The 22,919-nt window shown below is 38.6% G+C and overlaps 1 protein-coding gene across 3 annotated transcripts in view; it reads left to right on the top strand.

Annotated features, from left to right (window-relative positions):
* Positions 1 to 22,919, top strand: part of CPQ (carboxypeptidase Q) — a 534,503-nt gene that overhangs the window by 341,140 nt on the left and 170,444 nt on the right. For all 3 annotated transcript variants that reach the window (XM_049853887.1, XM_049853888.1, XM_049853889.1), the window contains exon 5: positions 10,465 to 10,576. In XM_049853887.1, the coding sequence (XP_049709844.1) occupies positions 10,465 to 10,576 (112 nt within the window). The remainder of the gene's footprint in view (positions 1 to 10,464; positions 10,577 to 22,919) is intronic.

The raw sequence follows: 22,919 nt of genomic DNA, 5'->3' as shown, positions 1-22,919 counted from the left end.
TTTACAAAGCAGGCAGAGGGATATGATGAAAACAGCCCTTGGCTGTGGGTCAGAAGCCTTGGGTTCTGTTCTTGGCCCTTGCCACCTGAGCAAATCACTTCACCTCTCTCTGTAAAATTGTGTTTTACACGTGTACAAGTGTTGGCCATAATCTGTTAAGATGATTCTAGCTTTAATAGAGTGTGAACACAGAAGCCTGAAAAGGAACCCAGGAATCATTGTAGGCTTCTTAATTTATGCCATCCCATGCAATTAAAGAGACTGAGTAAATTCTGGGAACTATCAGTCTTGTACATTTAAGTAATAATGCACAAAATATTTTTGACTTCCATATATTACAGTTTTGGTTGCTACATCTCCAAAATCTGTTGAAATTGGAAAAAGTTTAGAAGGAACAATCAAAATGATATGATGAGGCTATTATAACAGGTATAGCAATCTTCAGCCTAGAAAGGAGAAAAAAGCCTTCACTTAGAAAAGTCTACAAAATCACGATTTTTATGTTATGTGCTTGAGAGAGGAGCCCTGGTAGAACAATGGTTAAGCAGCTCTCTGCTAACCAAAGAGTTGGTGATTCTGAACCTACCAGTGCTTCTGTGGGAGAAAAGACCTGTTGATCTGCTCCTATACAGATTACATCCTAGGAAACCCTGTGGGGCAGTTCTACTGTGTCCTATATGGCCTCTATTAGTTGGAATTGACTCGACAACACACAGTTACAATAACAACATTGTCTTAAGTTGGGTTCTCTAGAGGAGCAAAACTAGTGAAGCACATAAATATAAATAGAGAGAGAGAGAGAGAGATTTATCTCAAGGAAATGGCTTACGCAGTTGTAGAGGTTGGCAAATCCCAAATCCTGTGGAGCAGGCATCAGGCTGGAGGCTTCTCCTTAATCACATGATTGCAGGGGCTGATGGACCCCAAATTGACAGGTCAGGCAGAAAGCTGCTGGCTCACAGGGTTGCAGGAGCTGGCAAATTCCCAAGATCTGCAAATCAGGTGGCAGGCTCACTTCCCAAGAACTGGAGGTCAGAGAATAACAAGTTGGATGCAGGACCCATAGTGCATGAGCTTTGCCAGAACATCCGTATATATTAGATGCAAGCCACAACCCCAAGGAAACTCCCTTTTCAACTGATTGGCTGCTCACATCAGATCACAAAATGGAGGATGATTGCATCATTACACAGCTGCTAAACTACATCATTACATAACTGCCAAACCACTGAGAATTGTGGCCCAGACAAGTTGATACATGACTTTAACCATCACAAACATGTACTTGAGAAGGTAATTTTAGTATAGATACAGGTAAGTACTATTTCACATAACCCACTGCCGTCGAGTCACATAGTAGATGATAAGTTTACAGAGTTTTTTTTTTTTTTTACCTATGGAAGCTGTTATGAATTGAATTGTGTCCCCCCAAAATATGTATCAACTTGGCTAGGCCATGATTTCCAGTATCATGTGGTTGTCCACCATTTTGTGATCAGATGTGATTATCCTATGTGTTGTAAATCCTAATCTCTATGAGGTTAATGAGGCAGGATTAGAGACAGTTGAGTTAATGAGACAGGACTCAATCTATAGGATTAGGTTGTGTTTTGAGTCAATCTTTTGAGATATAAGAGAAGCGAGCTGAGAGGAGAGATTAGTGGGTATGTACTTTAATGCTTGCATTTCTTTAAATCTTGCTCTAATTTTATAGTCTATTAAAATATACTGTTTGTGCTAGTAAATACTAGTTAAACTAGTATTTACTAGTTGTTTTCATTAGCATTTTTGTTTTTTCAGAAAATGTACAACTTTATCCACTCTTTGTGGCAGTTGTTTTTAGATTTTCCACAGGTGTGTGATTAACCATTCGAAACACATGGCTACAACCAAAATTTAATCAATGAGAATATTATCTAATGACAAGTAAATATACTTAGGGCCACATGAGTATCGGCATTACAAATCTAAATCCACAACACGATAATAAATGTCAGAATATCCATTGATGATGAAAGTGCATATTCTTTTTTCATGGTGTTCTTTCAATTAATTGTATTTGGGGGAGAGGAAAGCTAAACTAGTCATTCTCCTTTGTGGTTTCTGTTAAGTTTGGAAAATTACCTTGTCTTCATTTTTTTTTTTTTAACAGCCTTTCCTCATAGACTTTTGGCTTCTAATAGGGCAAACTTTTTATTCATTTCTGTCCAGCAGGTTTGCCTTTTCAAACTTTATGACATTCAAGCTTCTCCTACTCCTTTTTCTTGAAGTTCACCTTTAAGAGGGCAGAAGGTGAGTTTTCTGCCTGTGCTAAGGGTGCCCATGCTGTAACTTAGCTTTAGACTTAGAATAAATCACTTGCAGGGTATTCTTTTTGAGTTGTGATGCACGAACATTATAAGGTTAATTAGCATTTTAGCTGTTATGGCTTTTGATTCTTGTGAGACTGAAGATTCTTACTTCTCTTCTTCAAGTTCATTTGTTATTTGACTGTGAATATTAAAGTTAAGTCTCAATTTATTATATTTTTAAATGGAAAAGAAAAGTTTTTCATTTTAATTTTAGGTAAATACATATAATAACGCTTTTTCCTGGATCTCATAGCATTCATAAAAAAAAGAAAACCAGTTCTCATAGATATCTATTCTCTCCCTTCCCCACCCCCAGGATGTATAAATTTCAATGAAAAGAAAAGAAAGAATCAAAGTTAATGGGAAAAAAATAATATTCTTTTGTACAAGAATACAAGAAAATGAAATTTTAATATTTGGAACACCCCCTTCCTAAAACAAAATGCCAATAGAAATTTGGCTTGTCCCCTAGAGTCTGAACACAGAGATTATTAACTGACCTAGCTGATTGTATGTGAGGTCAAGTTATAATGAAAGGACTGAGGATCAGGCGTACTGTGCCTGGATAGTAAGTATGCTGCTTATGTAAGTCTAGAGCTTTTCAAAGTAAGTTTGTCTCCTTGACGCTGTTCTAAAGCTAAAAATCAGATCATCAAGAAGTCCGTTAGGGCTGTCAAGAAAACTATTTGTAATATGCTTAGGCTAGAATTTATCCATCAAAATAAACGTTGTCTTCAAGTGTTGCCATCTCAGGAAGCCACGCAGCTAACCTAAAGTTCACTGCCAAGTGTTGGGACTTGGGATGGTTGATTTCTGTCTCATTACTACCACTGTGGTCCAGGGATATGGCAGGCAGGAGCCAACAGAATAACTTGGCTGTTCGGCGTGGAAATTCTCTTATTTAAACGACATAGGCAATTATTCTCAAAGCCATCTCTCCACTTCTCAGCTTCTCCAGCCTTAGCACCAACCATGATACATCAGAACACGGCAAACAACTTGTTTTAACTTTGTTATGTGAACCTCAGCAACTCCCAGGTCTGGGTGAACTTATTGACCTGGGTTTGCTTTCCCTTCTCTTCTTCTCGCTTTCCTGAAGCTGCTTTTCAACCCTTCTCCCTTGTAGTATGTCTTCCATTTCACTTCCTCTTTTAATGCTAGTCATCACTTTGCTTGCTCGCATTTCTTTCCTCCCTCTTTCCTTTCCTCTCTCCCTACTCCTCCCTTCCTTCTCCCTTCCTTTCTCCTTGTCTTCTCTCTCTCCCTTCCTTCCTTCCTTTCTTCCATCCTTCCTTTGATTCTTCCTTTCGTCCCCCCTTCTTCCTTCCTCCTTCCCTTCCCCCCTCCCTTCCTTTTGTAATCATTCGCAATCACAATTACTGGAAATCTCCTATCCTCAAACCTGACTCCTTGCTGTTGAGGAAGAGGTATGCAGAAGTAAATCCCCATATTGATTCATGTTAATTTGGCTTTCTCCTCATGAGGACTGGTGGTAGAGGTGGAATTATCATTGACTTTTGTGCTTTTCAGAGTGATGACACTCATTTAAATGGGTAAACCCTAATTTGTTGTTCATTTTGTTTCTCACGGCTCATCAGATATGCCCACAGATGGAGACTTAAGAACATTGTATAGACAGAAGTTTTTAGCTGATCTTGTCATACTGGCTTCTGTAGAGAGCATTCAGGAGACCACCGAAGGTTTAATAATTGGGAACGTTTCTATAATCAATAGACAAACAAGCCTAAAAAAAAAAAGTACTCTAAGCTACATATGCTTCTGGAATTTTAGAAACCATTAGAATCCAAGAAGAATCCTTTGGCTTGTAAATCTGAATGTCTGAGAAATAAGCTAAAGAAGATTTCTTTTGGTAGGAAGCACCTTGACCCCATTTTCTATAATGAAAGATTCACGATACTCCTATTATCTTCTTTAAATTGAACCATAAAAGAGCCTGTACTGTACCAAAATGTTAATAATGCTGCTTCTTTTTTTTTTTTCTTTTAATTCTATCCTATGTCTAACAAAAGCCATTCATAGTGGTGAATGAATGGTTGTAATAATAGAAAAGTTACAGGCGTGTACTATACCATACTTGGATTTGACCATGGGAAGGATGATCGCTATTGAGATAGAAATTGCCTAAACTCACAGTCACCCTTCCTTCTCCTCAGTAAGTTCAAATGCAATATTGTAATTCAACTCTTTAAGTGCTCCAGACTTCTCAAGTAAGTCAACTTTTCCTGTGGTTGCGTAGGCCAAAGGAGAAGGAATTCAGGAGCACGGTTCTTTCACTTAAAAGAAGATCATCTCCCGTTGCAGCCAGTCATGACTTCCGGATAAAACCCAATTGCCTCCATTTAATCAGAATGACCCCTTCCACAGACATTCTCTGCTGTGCCTCTATTCTCAAATCAATGTTTAATCAATTTCTGCCATTTCTTCCAAATACATTGCAATCACATTTTATAAATCTACCTAAGATTTGATTTTCCTGAGCCACAGATAAATTAGACCCCTTCTTGTTTTTTTATCCTCAGGTATCAGTCCAGTAATGTGCTCTGAGAATTCAAGCAGGAACAGGCATGATCTTCCTATTATGAAGCCAATCTGACTGCCCCACACTAGTAAGAGGAGACAATTTGAGGGTAGAAACTCCTTTCAGGAGCAGCTGTGATAACGCGTGAGCATTTGGTCAGATGGAGCATTTTCTTGTGAAAGCAATCTGTCTTCCACAAGCTATGAACACCCAACAGCTTCACTAAACAAAGCTTGAAGATAAGAAAGAAATCAATTCAAGAGGATCTCAGATATTTGCTAAGTTGTCTCTGAACACACTGTGTGAGTCAGGAGGCTTAGGTTTACTCTGTTGACCGCCTAGTCTGAATTGTTGGGGAAGAAAATATTTGTTCAACCATAGTCAGTTTCTTCTGTGCTGGGCAATAGCACGATGCCTTCAGCAACTGCCCACTAGAAGCCAAGACTTGGTCTCTGACAGGGATTACAAACACAGGTTTCTTGAGAAGTGCCTGCCCACTTGTGTTTAGATTCTGAATTGTGGGAGGATGCTTGGCAGTAAAGAATGAGGAGTTGCTTAGGAAAAAGTCTTTTGAGACTTTTCAAAGGGCAGTTTCCCCCTTTCAAGTAGTTAAAATAGAGGAATTCTTGAGAACTGTCATGGAATATTGTACTAGGTAGAACCTTGAAAGATATTATTTATCCTTTCTCTTTTAGCCTTCTATCCAAGATCTGAGAATGTATCCTATTTTAGAAACCCTCTAAGGAAGGAAATTTTCCACAATCTTTCCCCTGTTAGCCATTTTCTAACTTCAACAAAAGCTTTCCATCAGAAAATTCTTGCTTGCTTATATGACCCTAATGCTCACTGCTGTGGCCCCAGCCTGTTTTCTTTTGCTTTATCTTCTGTTGCTCATATTCTCCAAAGAGGAACGTGTCAGAACTGAAGCCCATTATTAGGTCACTCCTTGGCCCTTCTCTAAGGCTAAATAATGAGAATTTTTTCCCCTCTCTTTTTGTAGCTTATATTTTTCAACCATTTAATGATTTTTATTGTTGGAAGTTTGACTGGGGACTTCCTATGTCTGGAAATGAATTAGGCCTCGAACTTTGTTGCCCTAGTACTCCTCCTTCTACCTCTTTACATACACCAAATAAAACAAGACTGGTGGAATGAAGGAGCTACAAACGAAACAAAACCTCACAAAAACACAGAGTTGTTTGCCTTGTGGTTGTTGACTGAAGCATTTGTACAAGGACACATGCTCCATTGCCAATGTTAGCATGTGCTCTCTTTGCTGACGACTGGTCAACAGAACACGGTCAGGTTTAGAATATACCTAATCAGTTCCCCCAATTTAAAATGCAGAATGTTGAATCTATGCATGCCAAGAAGATAAGTGTTACCCAGCGGTGGCCATTTCTAGTATAGCTGATGTATATGTAACTTCTAGTTACCATGGACATTTGGAGACCACTGAACCATTATTGCCATTTTTATCCAGCCATTAATATGCTGTTGGATACAATTTCAGGTCTTTACAATTTTATTTGATCTCTAGTTGGTTTTTAGGGAGGGCACCATTGTTGTCAGACTTTAGTTTTAAGATTATGATAGCTTTGTAAGTATATTTTTCTTTGCTTTGGAACAGTTGAAATAAAATTAGGTAAATCCAGCCTTTCAGGTTTGGTTGAACTCATTTATACAACTCTTTGAGCCCCATACTTTTCTAAGGCAGGTCTTTGATAACTCCTGCCATTGCTTAATATGGCACACATGCAAAATACTTTCATATCTGTAAACAGTCTAAAGACCAGCAACACATGTTTTCACGACTCATTTTCAGAAAAAGAACACTACCGGTGCCTTAGAAGCCAGCTGTGTGCCCCTTCTGATTATCTCCTCCTCTATGATATCCTAATTTTTGGTTTACTATTAAAAAAAAAAAATTTTTTTTTTTATTCCTTTGATTTTTTCATGGTTTTACCATTTTTGTAGGGATTGCCAAAGATTATATTATTTAGTTCAACTGAATTGTGAATGGAATCCTACTCTTCTGTTTCTTTTGTGATTTTCTTCTCCTATTTTTTTGTTTGTATTTGTTTTGCAGGTGGTTGTGTACCACTGCCAGTCTAATTCCTCATCCTAGAGAGTTTTCACCCAATCTGCCCCTGCCCCAGTGAGATGACTGCTTCCTCCTGCTTCCAAGGTCCAAGTCTCTGGTAGTTGAAACTAGTGTAGGACCTGAAGAAGTACAGTTACCAGCCACACAGTTATCTGCTGTTTCTTCCTATCATTTGTCTGTCCCGACTCCCTGTCGCTCACAAATAAGAAACTGTACATTTTAGTGCGCTGCCAGCTCCCGTTGTGCCTTCCTAGTTGTGTTGTGGTGGCTGCTATTACTGTTGCTTTTGCTTTAATCATTTGTACTCTTTGCTTGCATCTGGAGGAGATGGTGGTGGAAAGGAAGTTGGGGTGGTGGCATGGAATCAGTCAGTGCTCTGCCCAATTCCAGGAGCAACACAGGGAGGAACAGATGAATGGGCACCACTTCTGTGCTGGTCTCACCCATGGTATTGCTCAAGAGGCTCCACACCTAGCAGCACAGGCAATGGAGGGACTTTGCTATTTCCTATAAGATGGTTCTTTTTTGTGAAACTGGAGTTTACTATATGCCTGAGTAGTTTGTTTTGTTTGCTTAAATCAGACCCATCTGTATTATAATTAATAGTCATTCCTACCTGACCCTGACATGAGGAGAGTTTTCAGTAGTGTGGTGGGTTTGTATGTTTTGCTGGGTTAGTTTTTTGTGAGACTGCATTAAGAAATGCTAGCCAGACACCATTTTGAATGAGATTTTCACTGCCATTTTCAGTTTAAAAAATACTGTTGAATTAGAAGTAGCTTTTTGTCATTACCTAGTTTTTAAATCAATAGATATTAAATTAGAACTAGTATTTTACTTTGGCTCTCAATATTTTTTTTTTTCTGGTTAAAAAAAATATTAAAATAAGTTCTCATAGTCCAGAAGGTTTGCAATTATTCTTCCATAACACTGTGAAATGACCATACCCTAGGGATATATTTTAATTTCTAATCATTCAAAACCATTTTTTCCACCCATTCTGGATTGGAGAATGGGGATATTTAAGAAAAAATAAAGAAATATGGTTAAAAAAAAACCCAAAACCTCTCAATCGTCCTTAAGGAAGTCTTAAGTATAAAACAGTACCTGCCTTGATTTACTTACCTTTACATGTTATCTGAGTAAGTGTTCACTGAAAAAACATTTTGACACTTTTAATCCACTGGCACTTTAACTTCATCAGGAAAATGGTGCTGAGGTTGGTGAGAAAGTTGACTGACTAATTGGGCTCTCGGTCCCACATGAGATTACGCCACTTTCTGAATCAGAGTTTCCTGCTATTGCAACATGTTTTTTCTTTATTCTTCTTTTTTCTCCTTAGAAACAATCCATTTGGGTCTATTACATGAACATTTGTTGGGCTTGTTTGTGAGTACAATGAAGTCATACTAGGCCGGGCCTGTATACAGAGTCAACAGGAGATTCTGCAGCTGCTCAGTGAATCAGGTTGTGCAAGTGGTCACCCTGATACTGTAAAATTCTCCTTTCCCAAAGTCACGAGGCATTTTTATTTTAATCATCAGGAAGATTGACTCAGCTTTGCTTTGCTTCCTACATGCTATACGTAGACATCAATCTTTTGAACTTCTTTGTTGTTGTTAAACCAACTTCTTACTGAGCTCTAATAGATGTGATAATGTAATATACTCAGAGAAAATGCACACATCCTAAATGTATGACAAGATGACCCTTTTCAAACTGAGCACACGTGTGTAACCAGCACCCAGAGCAGGAAACAGCATGACCAGAACCTTTGGATATATACCTAAGACTGGTAGGTAATAAAGTTTACATCCACCACTTGTTTGTCAATTTGCCGTGCTGTGGTGGCTTGCGTCTTGCTGTGATGCTAGAAGCTATGCCACCTGTATTTCAGATACCAGAAGGGTCACCCATGGTGGGCAGGTTTCACTGAAGCTCCCAGACTAAGACAGATTAGGAAGAAGGACCTGATGATCTACTTCTGAAAAAAAATGGCCAGTGAAAACCTTATGAGTAGCAGCAGAGAACCGTGCAGTGTTTCGTTCTGTTGTACGTAGGGTCACTAAGAGTCAGATCTGACTGGACGGCGCCTAACAACAGCAGCAACAAAGGGTATGCATATGTTCATATTTAGTAGATGTAGCCAGTTTTCTGAAGTAGTTTATGTACTTATACCAGCAATGTTGAAGAGTTCCAGTTGATCCATTTCCTCACCAATATTTAGCATTTTCTGTCCTTTTATTTTAGCCATATTACCAGATATATTGTAATGTGGTTTAATTTGCATTTCTCTGATAGTAATGAAGCTGAGCACCTTTTCATATGATTGTTAGTAATGTGTATATCTTTTTTTGTAAAGTGTCTGTTCAAGTCTTTTGCCCATTTTTCTATTAGTTGACTGACTTTTTATTATTGTTTCATAGGTTTTCTTTATGTAATCTGGATATGAATCCTTTGTGTATACATGTATTGTGATATTTTCTCCTTCGAGAGTTACCTTTTTACTTTCTTGTTGGGGTCTTTTGATGAACAGATAACTCTAATTCTTAAAAAGTCCAATTTACTACTTTTTTTTTATGGCTTATGCTTTTTTGCCCTGTTTAGGAATTTTTTGCCTACTCCATATTGATGAAGCTGTTCTCCTAAGCTTTCTTCTGAAATTTTTATTTAGATCTACAATCCATCTGCCTTGATATTTATATATCGTATGACATAGAGATCACAAACTTTTTTATCTGTATGGACATACTATTAACTCAGCATCATTTTACTTGGCTTTTAACTTGCTGAAAATGTGTCCATAAAATTTGGTTTCAGTGAAATATGTTTTATATTTTCCTGGAGATAATTACTAATGCTTCTTGAAAAAGAAGAAACCTATGGTAATTTAAAATTTGTAATATAATCTCTAGCTTTATCAACACTATTGTAAATTGAAATCTCTCTTCAAAGTCCTTCTGTTCACTTAGCCTCTAGTTTGTAAATCCAGCATATTTACTTATTCAACACCAAAATGATTTATGATGCACAAAACAGCCATTTGAAAAAAAATAAATTATTGTCTTTTTTCATTTGAATTCAATTCAACACATGTTTACTATGTGTTTACTGAAACTTGGGACAGTTCAGAATATGGTTGAAGTTTTGAGCTCCATTTTTGTGTAATTTTGGTTTTAAGCCATATAATAAAGTTGTCAAACATCTGTCAGTAATAAGCCATTTTTCTCTAGTACTCATAATTAATAAAGAGAGGTACAAGGTGAGAACTTTTATTGCTTTTAGGATGACCTTAGACCCATTATGTACTGTCTAAACTTTTTCCACTCATAGTGACACATATTTTTTAAGACATAAAAATAGAAAAGGAAACATAAAAGTTTCAGTTCTGTATTTGGAATGCCTATGAATTCTTCCTCTTTGATGTCATTCCTTAGTTTTATTTTTTTTCTTTTCATTATTTGTTCTAGGTTGTACTTGTCAGTGGACATCTGGACAGCTGGGATGTTGGGCAGGGTGCCATGGATGATGGCGGTGGAGCCTTTATATCCTGGGAAGCACTCTCACTTATTAAAGATCTTGGTAAATATTTAGAAAGTCATTAACCGATGGGTAAAGGTCTTCGTAGTGACATAATTAACTCAGCATACAAAATGCTTAACGATTTAGCTAGTTTGGTATGTTCAATGATCATCCTGAGTTCTATAATGCTTGTCAGTTGATTCCCAGAACAGAAGTAATTTATCCCTCTAAAGAAATAAATTTTTGTTCAAGTGTACTCCAGACATCCAAAGTAACAAATATTATGATCAGCCACTGGGGAATATGAACAAGCAAACACAACTGAAGTAAATGCAACCATACTAGCTGGAGATATGTAAGGAAACTAAGAATAAGTGCAAAGAAAAATCAGCAGGGTCCCCTACTTCCTTTTCCTTGCTCATCTCAAAGACAATATCAGACTCGGAGGATAGCTTTGGTCCAGTTGTCTTCCCATGGTAGTCAAACAGAGCAGCCTAGGACTGAAGGAGTGATTCCTTTAGCCACAATAAGGAATCAGGCTAAAATTTGGGGGTTCCTAGATAAACCTAAACACGGGGAAGACAGGCATAAAAAGGAGGGGTTAATAATGATAAGAGGAGCCCTGGTGGCACAGTAGTTAAGCACTCAGCTGCTAACAGAAAGGTCAATGGTTCAAACCCACCAGCCGCTTTTCAGAAAAAGATGTGGTAGTCTGTTCTGTGAAGATTTACAGCCTTGGAAACTGTATGGAGGCAGTTCTACTTTGTCATATTGGGTCTCTATGAGTCAGAATTGACTTGACGGCAACAGGCTTGGTTTTGGTTTAATAGTGGTAATGGAGTCCCTGGGTGCTGCAGGTAGTTAACATGCTCAGCTGCTAACTGTAAGGTCGGAGGTTCGAGTCCACCCAGAGATGACTCGGAAGAAATGCCCGATGAAATAGTTCCCAAAAAATAGTTCCCATTGAAAACCCTACAGAGCACAGCTCTACTACTCTGACACATATGGGGTCACCATGAGTTGGAGTCTGTTTATGAGTTGGAGTAGGCTCATAGTGATAGCTTATTTTGATGAGCATATTTGCAAATTAAAAAAAAACACACTGCTTTTGTGCTAGTCAAAATGGTGAATTTTGAGTGAGGTTTGAAATAATTTGTTTAATTCAACAATGAAACAGTCTGAAGCAAGAGTTCTTTGTTTGAATCAGACCAGTGGTGGTTTTTAAATGCCTCATCAGCAGAATGTTTTGTATTGAAGCTATGGCATAACCTCAGTTTCTGATGCAGTAAAGACCAGACCATTCTCTCTGGTGAAGGCTTTCCATTATCACTTAAGTACACATACATTTAAATTTATGCTTTTGCTCCTGCATTTAGTGAACTCTTCTAATCCTGTAAATCAAGCCATTAAATAATTATGTTCATCTTCTTAAAAGTAGATTACTGAGGGGGGCCAAGATGGCTGACTAGGTAGACGCTACCTCGGATCCCTCTTGCAACAAAGACTCGAAAAAACAAGTGAATCGATCACATACATGACAATCTACGAACCCTGAACAACAAACACAGATTTAAAGAGTTGACCAGAGTGACAGAGACGGAGAACGAACAACTACGGGGAAGCAGCGACTGTTTTCGGAGCCTGGAGCCAGCGTCCCAGTCAGGTAACCTTGGCGCCAGGCTTAGGACTGGGCCCAGGGGAGCTGAACACAACATCTTGTGACGGCGCAAACACGGGGCGCAGCCCTACCCCCCTGAACTGACCACAGGAGGGGGCCCAGCCAGTCTGCGCAGGCGGCGTGGCAACCCGGCTGGTGGGAGGAGAAGTCCCCAGGAGGCAGCGACTGATTTTGGAGCCGGGAGTGCAGCGTCCCAGCAGGGGAACCTTGACGCTGGGCTTTGAATTGGCAGCAGAGATCTGACCGCGGCTTCAGCGGGCCAGACCCTCGGGGACAATCTCCACACAGCCAGCACACATAGGTGACACGCCCCTCGGGAATCTCAGATAAAATAGTCATCCCAAGCAAGATAAGCAACTTTGGCTATATCCCGGGGTGCTACTCTCTCTTGTTTTTCTGAACACTCCCCTCCCCTTCCCAGGCGGCTTCATTAACATTGGAATTTCCTGAGCCAGAGGGAGAACGGCTCCGGCTCCCCGGCTTTGCTTCCGCCCCCCCTTTTTTTTTTGATCTTTTCCTAACCCATTCTTCCGGCCTGAGAGAAGCAACCACAAAAAACCCAGGGACCAAAAATCCTTCCCTAATTGGACTCTCAAATAGGGAAATCACAAAAACAAATTAAGATTAATTAAAAAAAAAAAATGCTCAAAATAGGGAATCATTGAAGTCAATATGTAAAAGATCACAATAATCAAAAAGAGGGACTAAATACAGGTGGCATAGAACTGCCATATGGAGAGGGATACAAGGAGATACAGGACAATACAAGTTAGGTTTTTACTTAGAAAAATAGGGGTAAATATTAAGGTAACCACAAAGAGGTATAACAACCCCATAACTCAAAATAAAAGCCAAGAAAAATGTAACGACTCAACAAACATAAAGTCAAATACTATGAAAATGAGGATCTCACAATTTACAAAGAAAAACGTCTCAGCACAAAAAAGTAGGTGGAAAAATGAAATTGTCAACAACACACATAAAAAGGCATCAAAATGACAACACTAAACACTTATCTATAATTACCCTGAATGTAAATGGACTAAATGCACCAATAAAGAGACAGAGAGTCTCGGACTAGATAAAGAAACACGATCTGTCTATATGCTGCCTACAAGAGACACACCTTAGACTTAGAGACACAAACAAACTAAAACTCAAAGGATGGAAAAAAATATATCAAGCAAACAATAAGCAAAAAAGAAGAGGAGTAGCAATATTAATTTCTGACAAAATAGACTTTAAACTTAAACCCACCACAAAGGATAAAGAAGGACACTACATAATGATAAAAGGGACAATTGATCAGGAAGATATAACCATATTAAATATTTATGCACCCAATGACAGGGCTGCAAGATACATAAATCAAATTTTAACAGAACTGAAAAGTGAGATAGACACCTCCACAATTATAGTAGGAGACTTCAACACACCACTTTCGGAGAAGGACAGGACATCCAGTAAGAAGCTCAATAGAGACACGGAAGACCTAATTACAACAATCAACCAACTTGACCTCATTGACTTATACAGAACTCTCCACCCAACTGCTGCAAAGTATACTTTTTTTTCTAGCGCACATGGAACATTCTCTAGAATAGACCACATATTAGGTCATAAAACAAACCTTTGCAGAATCCAAAACATCGAAATATTACAAAGCATCTTCTCAGACCACAAGGCAATAAAAGTAGAAATCAATAACAGAAAAACTAGGGAAAAGAAATCAAACACTTGGAAACTGAACAATTCCCTCCTGAAAAAGGACTGGGTTATAGAAGACATCAAGGAGGGAATGAGGAAATTCATAGAATGCAACGAGAATGAAAATACTTCCTATCAAAACCTCTGGGACACAGCAAAAGCAGTGCTCAGAGGCCAATTTATATCAATAAATGCACACATACAAAAAGAAGAAAGAGCCAAAAGCAGAGAACTGTCCCTACAACTTGAACAAATAGAAAGTGAGCAACAAAAGAATCCATCAGGCACCAGAAGAAAACAAATAATAAAAATTAGAGCTGAACTAAATGAATTAGAGAACAGAAAAACAATTGAAAGAATTAACAAAGCCAAAAGCTGGTTCTTTGAAAAAATTAACAAAATTGATAAACCATTGGCTAGACTGACTAAAGAAATACAGGAAAGGAAACAAATAACCCGAATAAGAAACGAGAAGGACCACGTCACAACAGACCCAACTGAAATTAAAAGAATCATATCAGATTATTACGAAAAATTGTACTCTAACAAATTTGAAAACCTAGGAGAAATGGATGAATTCCTGGAAAAACACTATCTACCTAAACTAACACAATCAGAAGTAGAACAACTAAATTGACCCATAACAAAAAAAGAGATTGAAACAGTAATCAAAAAACTCCCAACAAAAAAAAGCCCTGGCCCAGATGGCTATACTGCAGAGTTCTACCAAACTTTCAGAGAAGAATTAACACCACTACTACTAAAGGTATTCCAAAGCATAGAAAATGACGGAATACTACCCAACTTATTCTATGAAGCCACCATCTCCCTGATACCAAAACCAGGTAAAGACATCACAAAAAAAGAAAATTACAGACCTATATCCCTCATGAACATAGATGCAAAAATCCTCAACAAAATTCTAGCCAATAAGATTCAACAACATATCAAAAAAATAATTCACCACGACCAAGTGGGATTTATACCAGGTATGCAAGGCTGGTTTAATATTAGAAAAACCATTAATGTAACCCACAATATAAATAAAACAAAAGACAAAAACCACATGATCTTATCAATTGATGCAGAAAAGGTATTTGACAAAGTCCAACGCCCATTTATGATAAAAACTCTCACCAAAATAGGAATCGAAGGAAAATTCCTCAACATAATAAAGGGCATCTATTTTTTTTTATGCAAAGCCAACAGCGAACATCACTCTAAATGGAGAGAGCCTGAAAGCATTTCCCTTGAGAACGGGAACCAGACAAGGATGCCCTTTATCACTGCTCTTATTCAACATTGTGCTAGAAGTCCTAGCCAGAGCTATTACGCTAGACAAAGAAATAAAGGTCATCTGGATTGGCAAAGAGGAAGTAAAGTTATCACTATTTGCAGATGACATGATCTTATACACAGAAAACCCCAAGAAATCCTCCAGAAAACTACTGAAACTAATAGAAGAGTTTGGCAGAGTCTCAGGTTATAAGATAAACATACAAAAATCACTTGGATTCCTCTACATCAACAAAAAGAACATCGAAGAGGAAATCACCAAATCAATACCATTCACAGTAGCCCCCAAAAAGATAAAATACTTAGGAATAAATCTTACCAAGGATGTAAAAGACCTATACAAAGAAAACTACAAAGCTCTACTACAAGAAATTAAAAAGGACATACTTAAGTGGAAAAACATACCTTGCTCATGGATAGGAAGACTTAACATAGTAAAAATGTCTATTCTACCAAAAGCCATCTACACATATAATGCACTTCCGATCCAAATTCCAATGTCATTTTTTAAGGTGATAGAGAAACAAATCACCAACTTCATATGGAAGGGAAAGAAGCCTCGGATAAGCAAAGCATTACTGAAAAAGAAGAAGAAAGTGGGAGGCCTCACTCTACCTGATTTCAGAACCTATTATACAGCCACAGTAGTCAAAACAGCCTGGTACTGGTACAACAACAGGCACACAGACCAGTGGAACAGAACTGAGAACCCAGATATAAATCCATCCACATATCAGCAGTTGATATTTGACAAAGGCCCAGTGTCAGTTAATTGGGGAAAAGATAGTCTTTTTAACAAATGGTGCTGGCATAACTGGATATCCTTTTGCAAAAAAATGAAACAGGACCCATACCTCACACCATGCACAAAAACTAACTCCAAGTGGATCAAAGACCTAAACATAAAGACTAAAATGATAAAGATCATGGAAGAAAAAATAGGGACAACCTTAGGAGCCCTAATACAAGGCATAAACAGAATACAAAACATTACCAAAAATGACGAAGAGAAACCAGATAACTGGGAGCTCCTAAAAATCAAACACCTATGCTCATCTAAAGACTTCACCAAAAGAGTAAAAAGACCACCTACAGACTGGGAAAGAATTTTCAGCTATGACATCTCCGACCAGCGCCTGATCTCTAAAATCTACATGATTCTGTCAAAACTCAACCACAAAAAGACAAACAACCCAATCAAGAAGTGGGCAAAGGATATGAACACACACTTCACTAAAGAAGATATTCAGGCAGCTAACAGATACATTAGGAAATGCTCTCGATCATTAGCCATTAGAGAAATGCAAATTAAAACTACAATGAGATTCCATTTCACTCCAACAAGGCTGGCATTAATCCAAAAAACACAAAAAATTAAATGTTGGAGAGGCTGCGGAGAGATTGGAACTCATACACTGCTGGTGGGAATGTAAAATGGTACAACCACTTTGGAAATCTATCTGGCGTTATCTTAAACAGTTAGAAATAGAACTACCATACATCCCAGAAATCCCACTCCTCGGAATATACCCTAGAGAAATAAGAGCCTTCACACAAACAGATATATGCACACCCATGTTTATTGCAGCTCTGTTTACAATAGCAAAAAGCTGGGAGCAACTAAGGTGTCCATCAATGGATGAATGGTTAAATAAATTGTGGTATATTCACACAATGGAATACTACGCATCGATGAAGAGCAGTGACGAATCTGTGGAACATTTCATAACTTGGAGGAACCTGGAAGGCATTATGCTGAGCGAAATTAGTCAGAGGCAAAAGGATGAATATTGTATAAGACCACTATTATAAGATCTTGAGAAATAGTATAAACTGAGAAGAACACATACTTTTGTGGTTACGAGTGGGGGAGGGAGGGAGGGTGGGAGAGGGTTTTTTACTGATTAGTTAGTAGATAAGAACTGCTTTAGGTGAAGGGAAGGACAATACTCAATACATGGAAGGTCAGCTCAACTGGACTGGACCAAAAGCAAAGACGTTTCTGGGATAACTGAATGCTTCAAAGGGCAGCAGAGCAAGGGCGGGGGTTTGGGGACCATGGTTTAAGGGGACTTCTAAGTCACTTGGCAAAATAATTCTATTATGAAAACATTCTGCATCCCACTTTGAAATGTGGCATCTGGGGTCTTAAATGCTAACAAGCGGCCATCTAAAATGCATGAATTGGTCTCAACCCACCTGGATCAAAGGAGAATGAAGAACACCAAGGTCACACGATAACTCTTAGCCCAAGAGACAGAAAGGGCCACATGAACCAGAGACCTACATCATCCTGAGACCAGAAGAACTAGTTGGTGCCCGGCCACAATCGATGACTGCCCTGACAGGGAGCACAACAGAGAACCCCTGAGGGAGCAGGAGAACAGTGGGATGCAGACCCCAAATTCTCATAAAAAGACCATACTTAATGGTCTGACTGAGACTAGAGGAATCCCTGCGGTCATGGTCCCCAAACCTTCTGTTGGCACAGGACAGGAACCATCCCCGAAGACAACTCATCAGACATGAAAGGGACTGGACAGTGGGTAGGAGAGAGATGCTGATGAAGAGTGAGCTAATGATATCAGGTGGACACTTCAGACTGTGTTGGCATCTCCTGTCTGGAGGATAGAGTGAGTTGGAAGCTGGCAAAATTGTCACGAAAGGAGAGACTGGAAGGGCTGACTCATTAGGGGGAGAGCAAGTGGGAGAACGGAGTAAGGTGTATATGAACTTATATGTGACAGTCTGACTTGATTTGTAAACGTTCACTTGAAGCTCAATAAAAGTTATTAAAAAAAAAAGTAGATTGCTGAAATCGGCATGTTGGGACAAATCTTTTGGTGCACCATTGTGATTTATGTTTTATGTTTGAAAATGGAGAAATGAAGAGAGATGGCCGTGCCTTTTTTTATTTCCAAATAAGCCAGCGTTTCCCAGCCTTGTCACCATTGACACTTTGGGCTGGATAATACTTTGTTGTGGGGGGCTGTTGTGTGCATTGTAGCATATTCAGCTACATGCCTGGCCTCTACCTACTAGGTGCCAGTAGCATACCCCCCTCTCAAGTTGTGCCAACCAAAAATTTCTCTAGACATTGCCAGATGTCCCCTGGGGGGACAAAATTACCCCAGGATGAGAACCACTAAAATAAGCTGATGAGAAATCTCTAAGTGACCTGAATATAAACTCATTTTTTTTTAAAGAAAACTTAAGCTAATGAAATCACAGTGTATATACTTTTAACACCATTAAAAATTCACTGAGCACCTCCTGTGTGGAAGCACTTCATAAAAGCTTGGCCTAGAAGGAGGTTTAAGGCATGTCCTCTGTTCTTAATACCCTTAGAATCTAGTTGAAGATAGGCACACCCACTACACACACACTTATCATACAGGTGTAATTTCAACATCTGCTTTTAAAATTGGGTCATGATTGAAAGAAATTAAATATATGACAAATAAAACCAAAGAACACAAATTCCCTTCAGGAAAGGTCTGGGAGACTCAGTATGTGAATTCACTCCTTTTCCTCCTCCCCTTAAAAATGTTGCCTTGGGTATCTCTTCTGTCTTTCCTAACTTTCAGTCTAGAATGAAGTGGGTTACAGAGTAAAGCAGTCACATGTCAAACATTTTTTCTCATTTTGGGGGCACAGGTGTTTATTTTAGAAGTTGATTTGATTTCAGTGTTTAGCCAGCTTGGCTGGATACTTAGTGGTAGAGTGAAAAGAATTACTAGGCCCACGCGAACTGGATTGCAGGTCTCTTTGTGCACAAACTTCTTTTTTGGCCTCAGGCAGGTCATTTGAACTCTCTGGGCTTAATTTTCCTCATCTCTTTTCAACTATATGCTTCCTGAGTGTTTTATCTGCTCTAGATTAGAATAAATACTGTGTCTTCTCTAGGCTTTGAATCTCACTTCTTTAGTACTCAGCATGGTACCCTAAATCACTGTTAATTGAGTTGAAGTTGATTACATGGATAAATGTCAGACATCATGCAAAGGTGAGTTGAGTATCTTTTTTCAGCTCTGAAACTACATTGATTTCAGTTGTTTTTAAATCTCCCACAGGTTTCTGAAAACCTATGTAAACATGTTTTGAAGAAAACTCTAAAATAAAAAGTAATGTTTCATCTGAGTAGGTGTTAAGAACAGCCTGGAATACTGTTAAAAAACACAGGATTCTGGAGCCAGACTGCCCAGGTTCAAATCCCGAGACTGCAATTTACCAGCTATGTGACCTTGGGCAAATTACTTTCCTTCTCTGTGCCTCAGGTTTTTCATCTGTTAAATGGGGAAAATAGTAGGACCTATTTTTTAGGGTTGCTTTGAAAATTAAATGATCTATTCATGTTATGTACTTAAAACAGACTCAAACTAAGTATTCAATAAATGTTAGCTATTATTTTTTAATATACATGACTCTGAAAATAGCACTTTTTTGTAGGATAATATATATATATATTTTTTAACCCTTCCCCACTTCCTACACCTACTCACTTTATTGATTGCTTTGCCTTTTAATATGTGAGTCATACTGATGTAACTCTAGGGCTAACTGCTTTGGTATCCCTGAAATATTTTTTCCCCTTACTATTGAAGTCACCATCCCTTGTATGATGGAAACCCTTTGACCTCTCCATTTTTCACATTTTGGTAACATAAAGGGACAGCAAAAAAGAGGAAGGCGCTCAACAAGATGGATTGACATGGTGGCTGCAACAATGGGCTCAAGCATAATGATTGGGAGGATGGCACAGGACCAGGCAGTGTTTCGTTCTGTTGCATATAGAGTCCCTATGATTTAAAACCGACTGACAGCACCTAACAACAATACGAAATTTTCAAGGGTCTCATATTTCTCCTGATCCCTTCCTACTTCCATTTTCTGAGTAGGCCGAATGTCCAGCCTCCATTCTGCATCTCTTTCCTGCGATTACGCCCATTGAGTCTTACCCTTTAATTTTAAAAATCATTGTGGATTTCTATTTGTAGATTGCCTGTATATTTTAATATGAAGAGCAGAGGCCAACATGTGACACATGAGTTCTGGATGAAAATTACTGCTATATTTGAACAAAAAATAGCGCCTGGGCTACAGGCCAAGAAATTGATTCATAATTACATTATATAATTACATTAAGCCCAAACTTTTAATTGGTGAAATATGAAAGCTCTGAGGAAATCTCTTTTTCCAAGAAAAGTGAGACTCTTTTTGGATGCTGTCCCTTGGACAATATGTCATGCAGCATGTGTGTCAAAGTACCTCAGAGTGACTCGTTAATTTGAAGTGTAGGCCCAGCGGGGCTTTCCGATATTTGGAAATATTTTTCTCAGATTCATCCTTCTGGTCTCTTCTCTTTTGTCCTCCTCTTTCACCACTTTTATAGATTCACTCTTTTGCCCAAGCCATCAGCTTAAACTACATTCAATTAATCTAACAGAAGAGATATTTGTGCTTTGTAAATATAATCAGTCACTCCTGAGTAACTGTCAACAGAAGGCTATTTGCAGTGAAATGCTATTGAATACTTTTTTGTGTTTGTGGTTTACTGGACTTGAAACTGTTTATTTGAAGTGTCATTTCCTGGAATGTTCTGGTATCAGTGGACAAAGCCTATGGCCAAATATGTTATGCTTCAAAATGTTCATTTGGCACTTGAAAAATAAACCACCATCCATCCCAAAATTCTTCCAATTTATCACGTCTGCAAGGTTAAAATTTTGCATTTTCAGGCTTAAACAAATGAAGAGATTAGAATGAACAGTATTACCTGGTTGTTGATGTGGGCTATATAAGAAACATCTTTCTAGAGAAATCTAAGTGTGAGTGTTGTGATTGTGATTATTATATAGCTTGAAAGTTTAATTCTTAGGAAGTATTTTATTTGTGTATTTTTTTTACTTGTTGACTTAAATATTTATCATGCATTGGCAGTATTGCAGAGTGCCAGAGGCCTTGTACCAAAGAGAAATGAGACATGGTCCTTGAATCCAGTGGGAGAGACATTTATTTCAACAATGGCAATGCAGTTGTTGCAAGTGTGGAAATTGAAGTAGATACAAATAGCGTTGGGGACCTAGTGAAGGAGAAGCCAGCATTGCTTGTCTGGGTCAGGAAACTTCACAAAGGTAACACCTGAGCTTCCTTCTAAAAAGGTGAGGAGAAATTACTGAAGCGAAAGGGACAGAATGAAGAATTCCCAGCAGATTATAGAGCTTCTAGTTCTTTACATCATTAGAAATGATGAGAAAATTGTTGACAGTAGCAGTCTTGGGACTGAGGGTTGGGGGGATGTTGCAGAATTGCAAGAGATGCTTACTTTTTACCTGATATATTTATATAATGTCAGATTTTTATATAATGTGTTGCTTTAGTAATCACAGGAGCCCTGGTAGCACAACAGTTAAGCACACAGCTGCTAACGGAAAGGTTGGTGGTTTGAATCCACCCAGTGGCTGTATGGGAGAAAGATCTCTGGTGATCTGCTTCCATAAATATTAGAGCCAAGAAAATCCTATGGAGCAGTTCTTCTCTGTCACATGGGGTTGCTATGAGTCGGAATCAACTTAGCAGCACCCAACAACAACAACTTTAGTAGTCATGGGGAAAAAAACTCTCAAAGGCCAAATAAATAAATAAAAAGCCTCGTGGTATCTCCATTACCACAAACACTCTGTCGACAGGAACAATAGGGCAAAGGTGGGAAGCAGGAAGACTTGTGTAGGAGTCCACCAAGCTGTCCCGGCCCAGCAAAAATGGCCAAATGCATGCCCAAGCTTTGGTACAAGTTCCACTGTATAGCTAGAGCTTTATGCAGCCATTTCTAGTGCAGTGGGTTCTCTCCTAAAGTTGAGGACTGATCTGGAAAGAGGGTTTCCTTTTCCCAGCCCCTGATCATGTCTGCCTTGGAAAAGTCTGCGGAAGTCCAATCTGGAGTAACTGGGAAAATAATATAATCCAATGAAAAGGAAACTTGAAAGGTACAGCTAGAGCCCTGAAGCCAATTTGCTTATAGCCCAGACCTAGAAGGAAGTCTCATTTAGAAAGGGCCTTCCTCTGGGCCTACCCATACCTCTGGGGATGATAAAAGTACTAATAACAAACATTTTTCTGGCCACTGAAATGTTGTAGACATTGTGCTAAGTACTTGTCTCTCTTTTGCTGACAGTAACTCTAGGCAGTAGATACTCTTGTTGTATTTGTTACACTGAAAAGGAAATGGAAGCAGAGAAAAACTAAGTACTCTGCAGAAAGTCAAACAATTATTAAGTGACACATTTAAATTTAAGCCTGACTCCAGACCCTATACTGTTAAATACTATGTAATACTGCATACTTGGAATAGCATCCCCAGTCCGTTTTTCTGTTTGATGAGAGTCTAGGAACACTCATACTCAGATATCAATCAATGTTAGATGGAAAAACAAAAAAATGGTTCTATGGTCAAATAAGTTTGGGAAATTCTCTTGGTCATTTCTTTTTTCATCAAAAAATATTTGTTGAAGAGCCTTCCATGGATGCAGTGTACTATGGGAAACACTGCTCTTGGGCATTTTTGGTGGTGGTAGAGCTGAAGAAGATTCCAAAAATACTTGGTCAGATGCACTTCGTAGACTGAATACAAATGGCCTTGGATTTGTTTTCAGTCTAGATTTTCTGGCTACCAGTGGGAGTTCGAGGTTGCCAGAGTGATGACAAAAGAGAACCATGTCATGG

This window comes from Elephas maximus, chromosome 15 (genome assembly GCF_024166365.1).
Source record: "Elephas maximus indicus isolate mEleMax1 chromosome 15, mEleMax1 primary haplotype, whole genome shotgun sequence".
Lineage (NCBI taxonomy): Eukaryota > Metazoa > Chordata > Mammalia > Proboscidea > Elephantidae > Elephas > Elephas maximus.
Note: the sequence above shows the minus strand (reverse complement) of the source record. Positions and strands in the feature narration are given on the sequence as shown.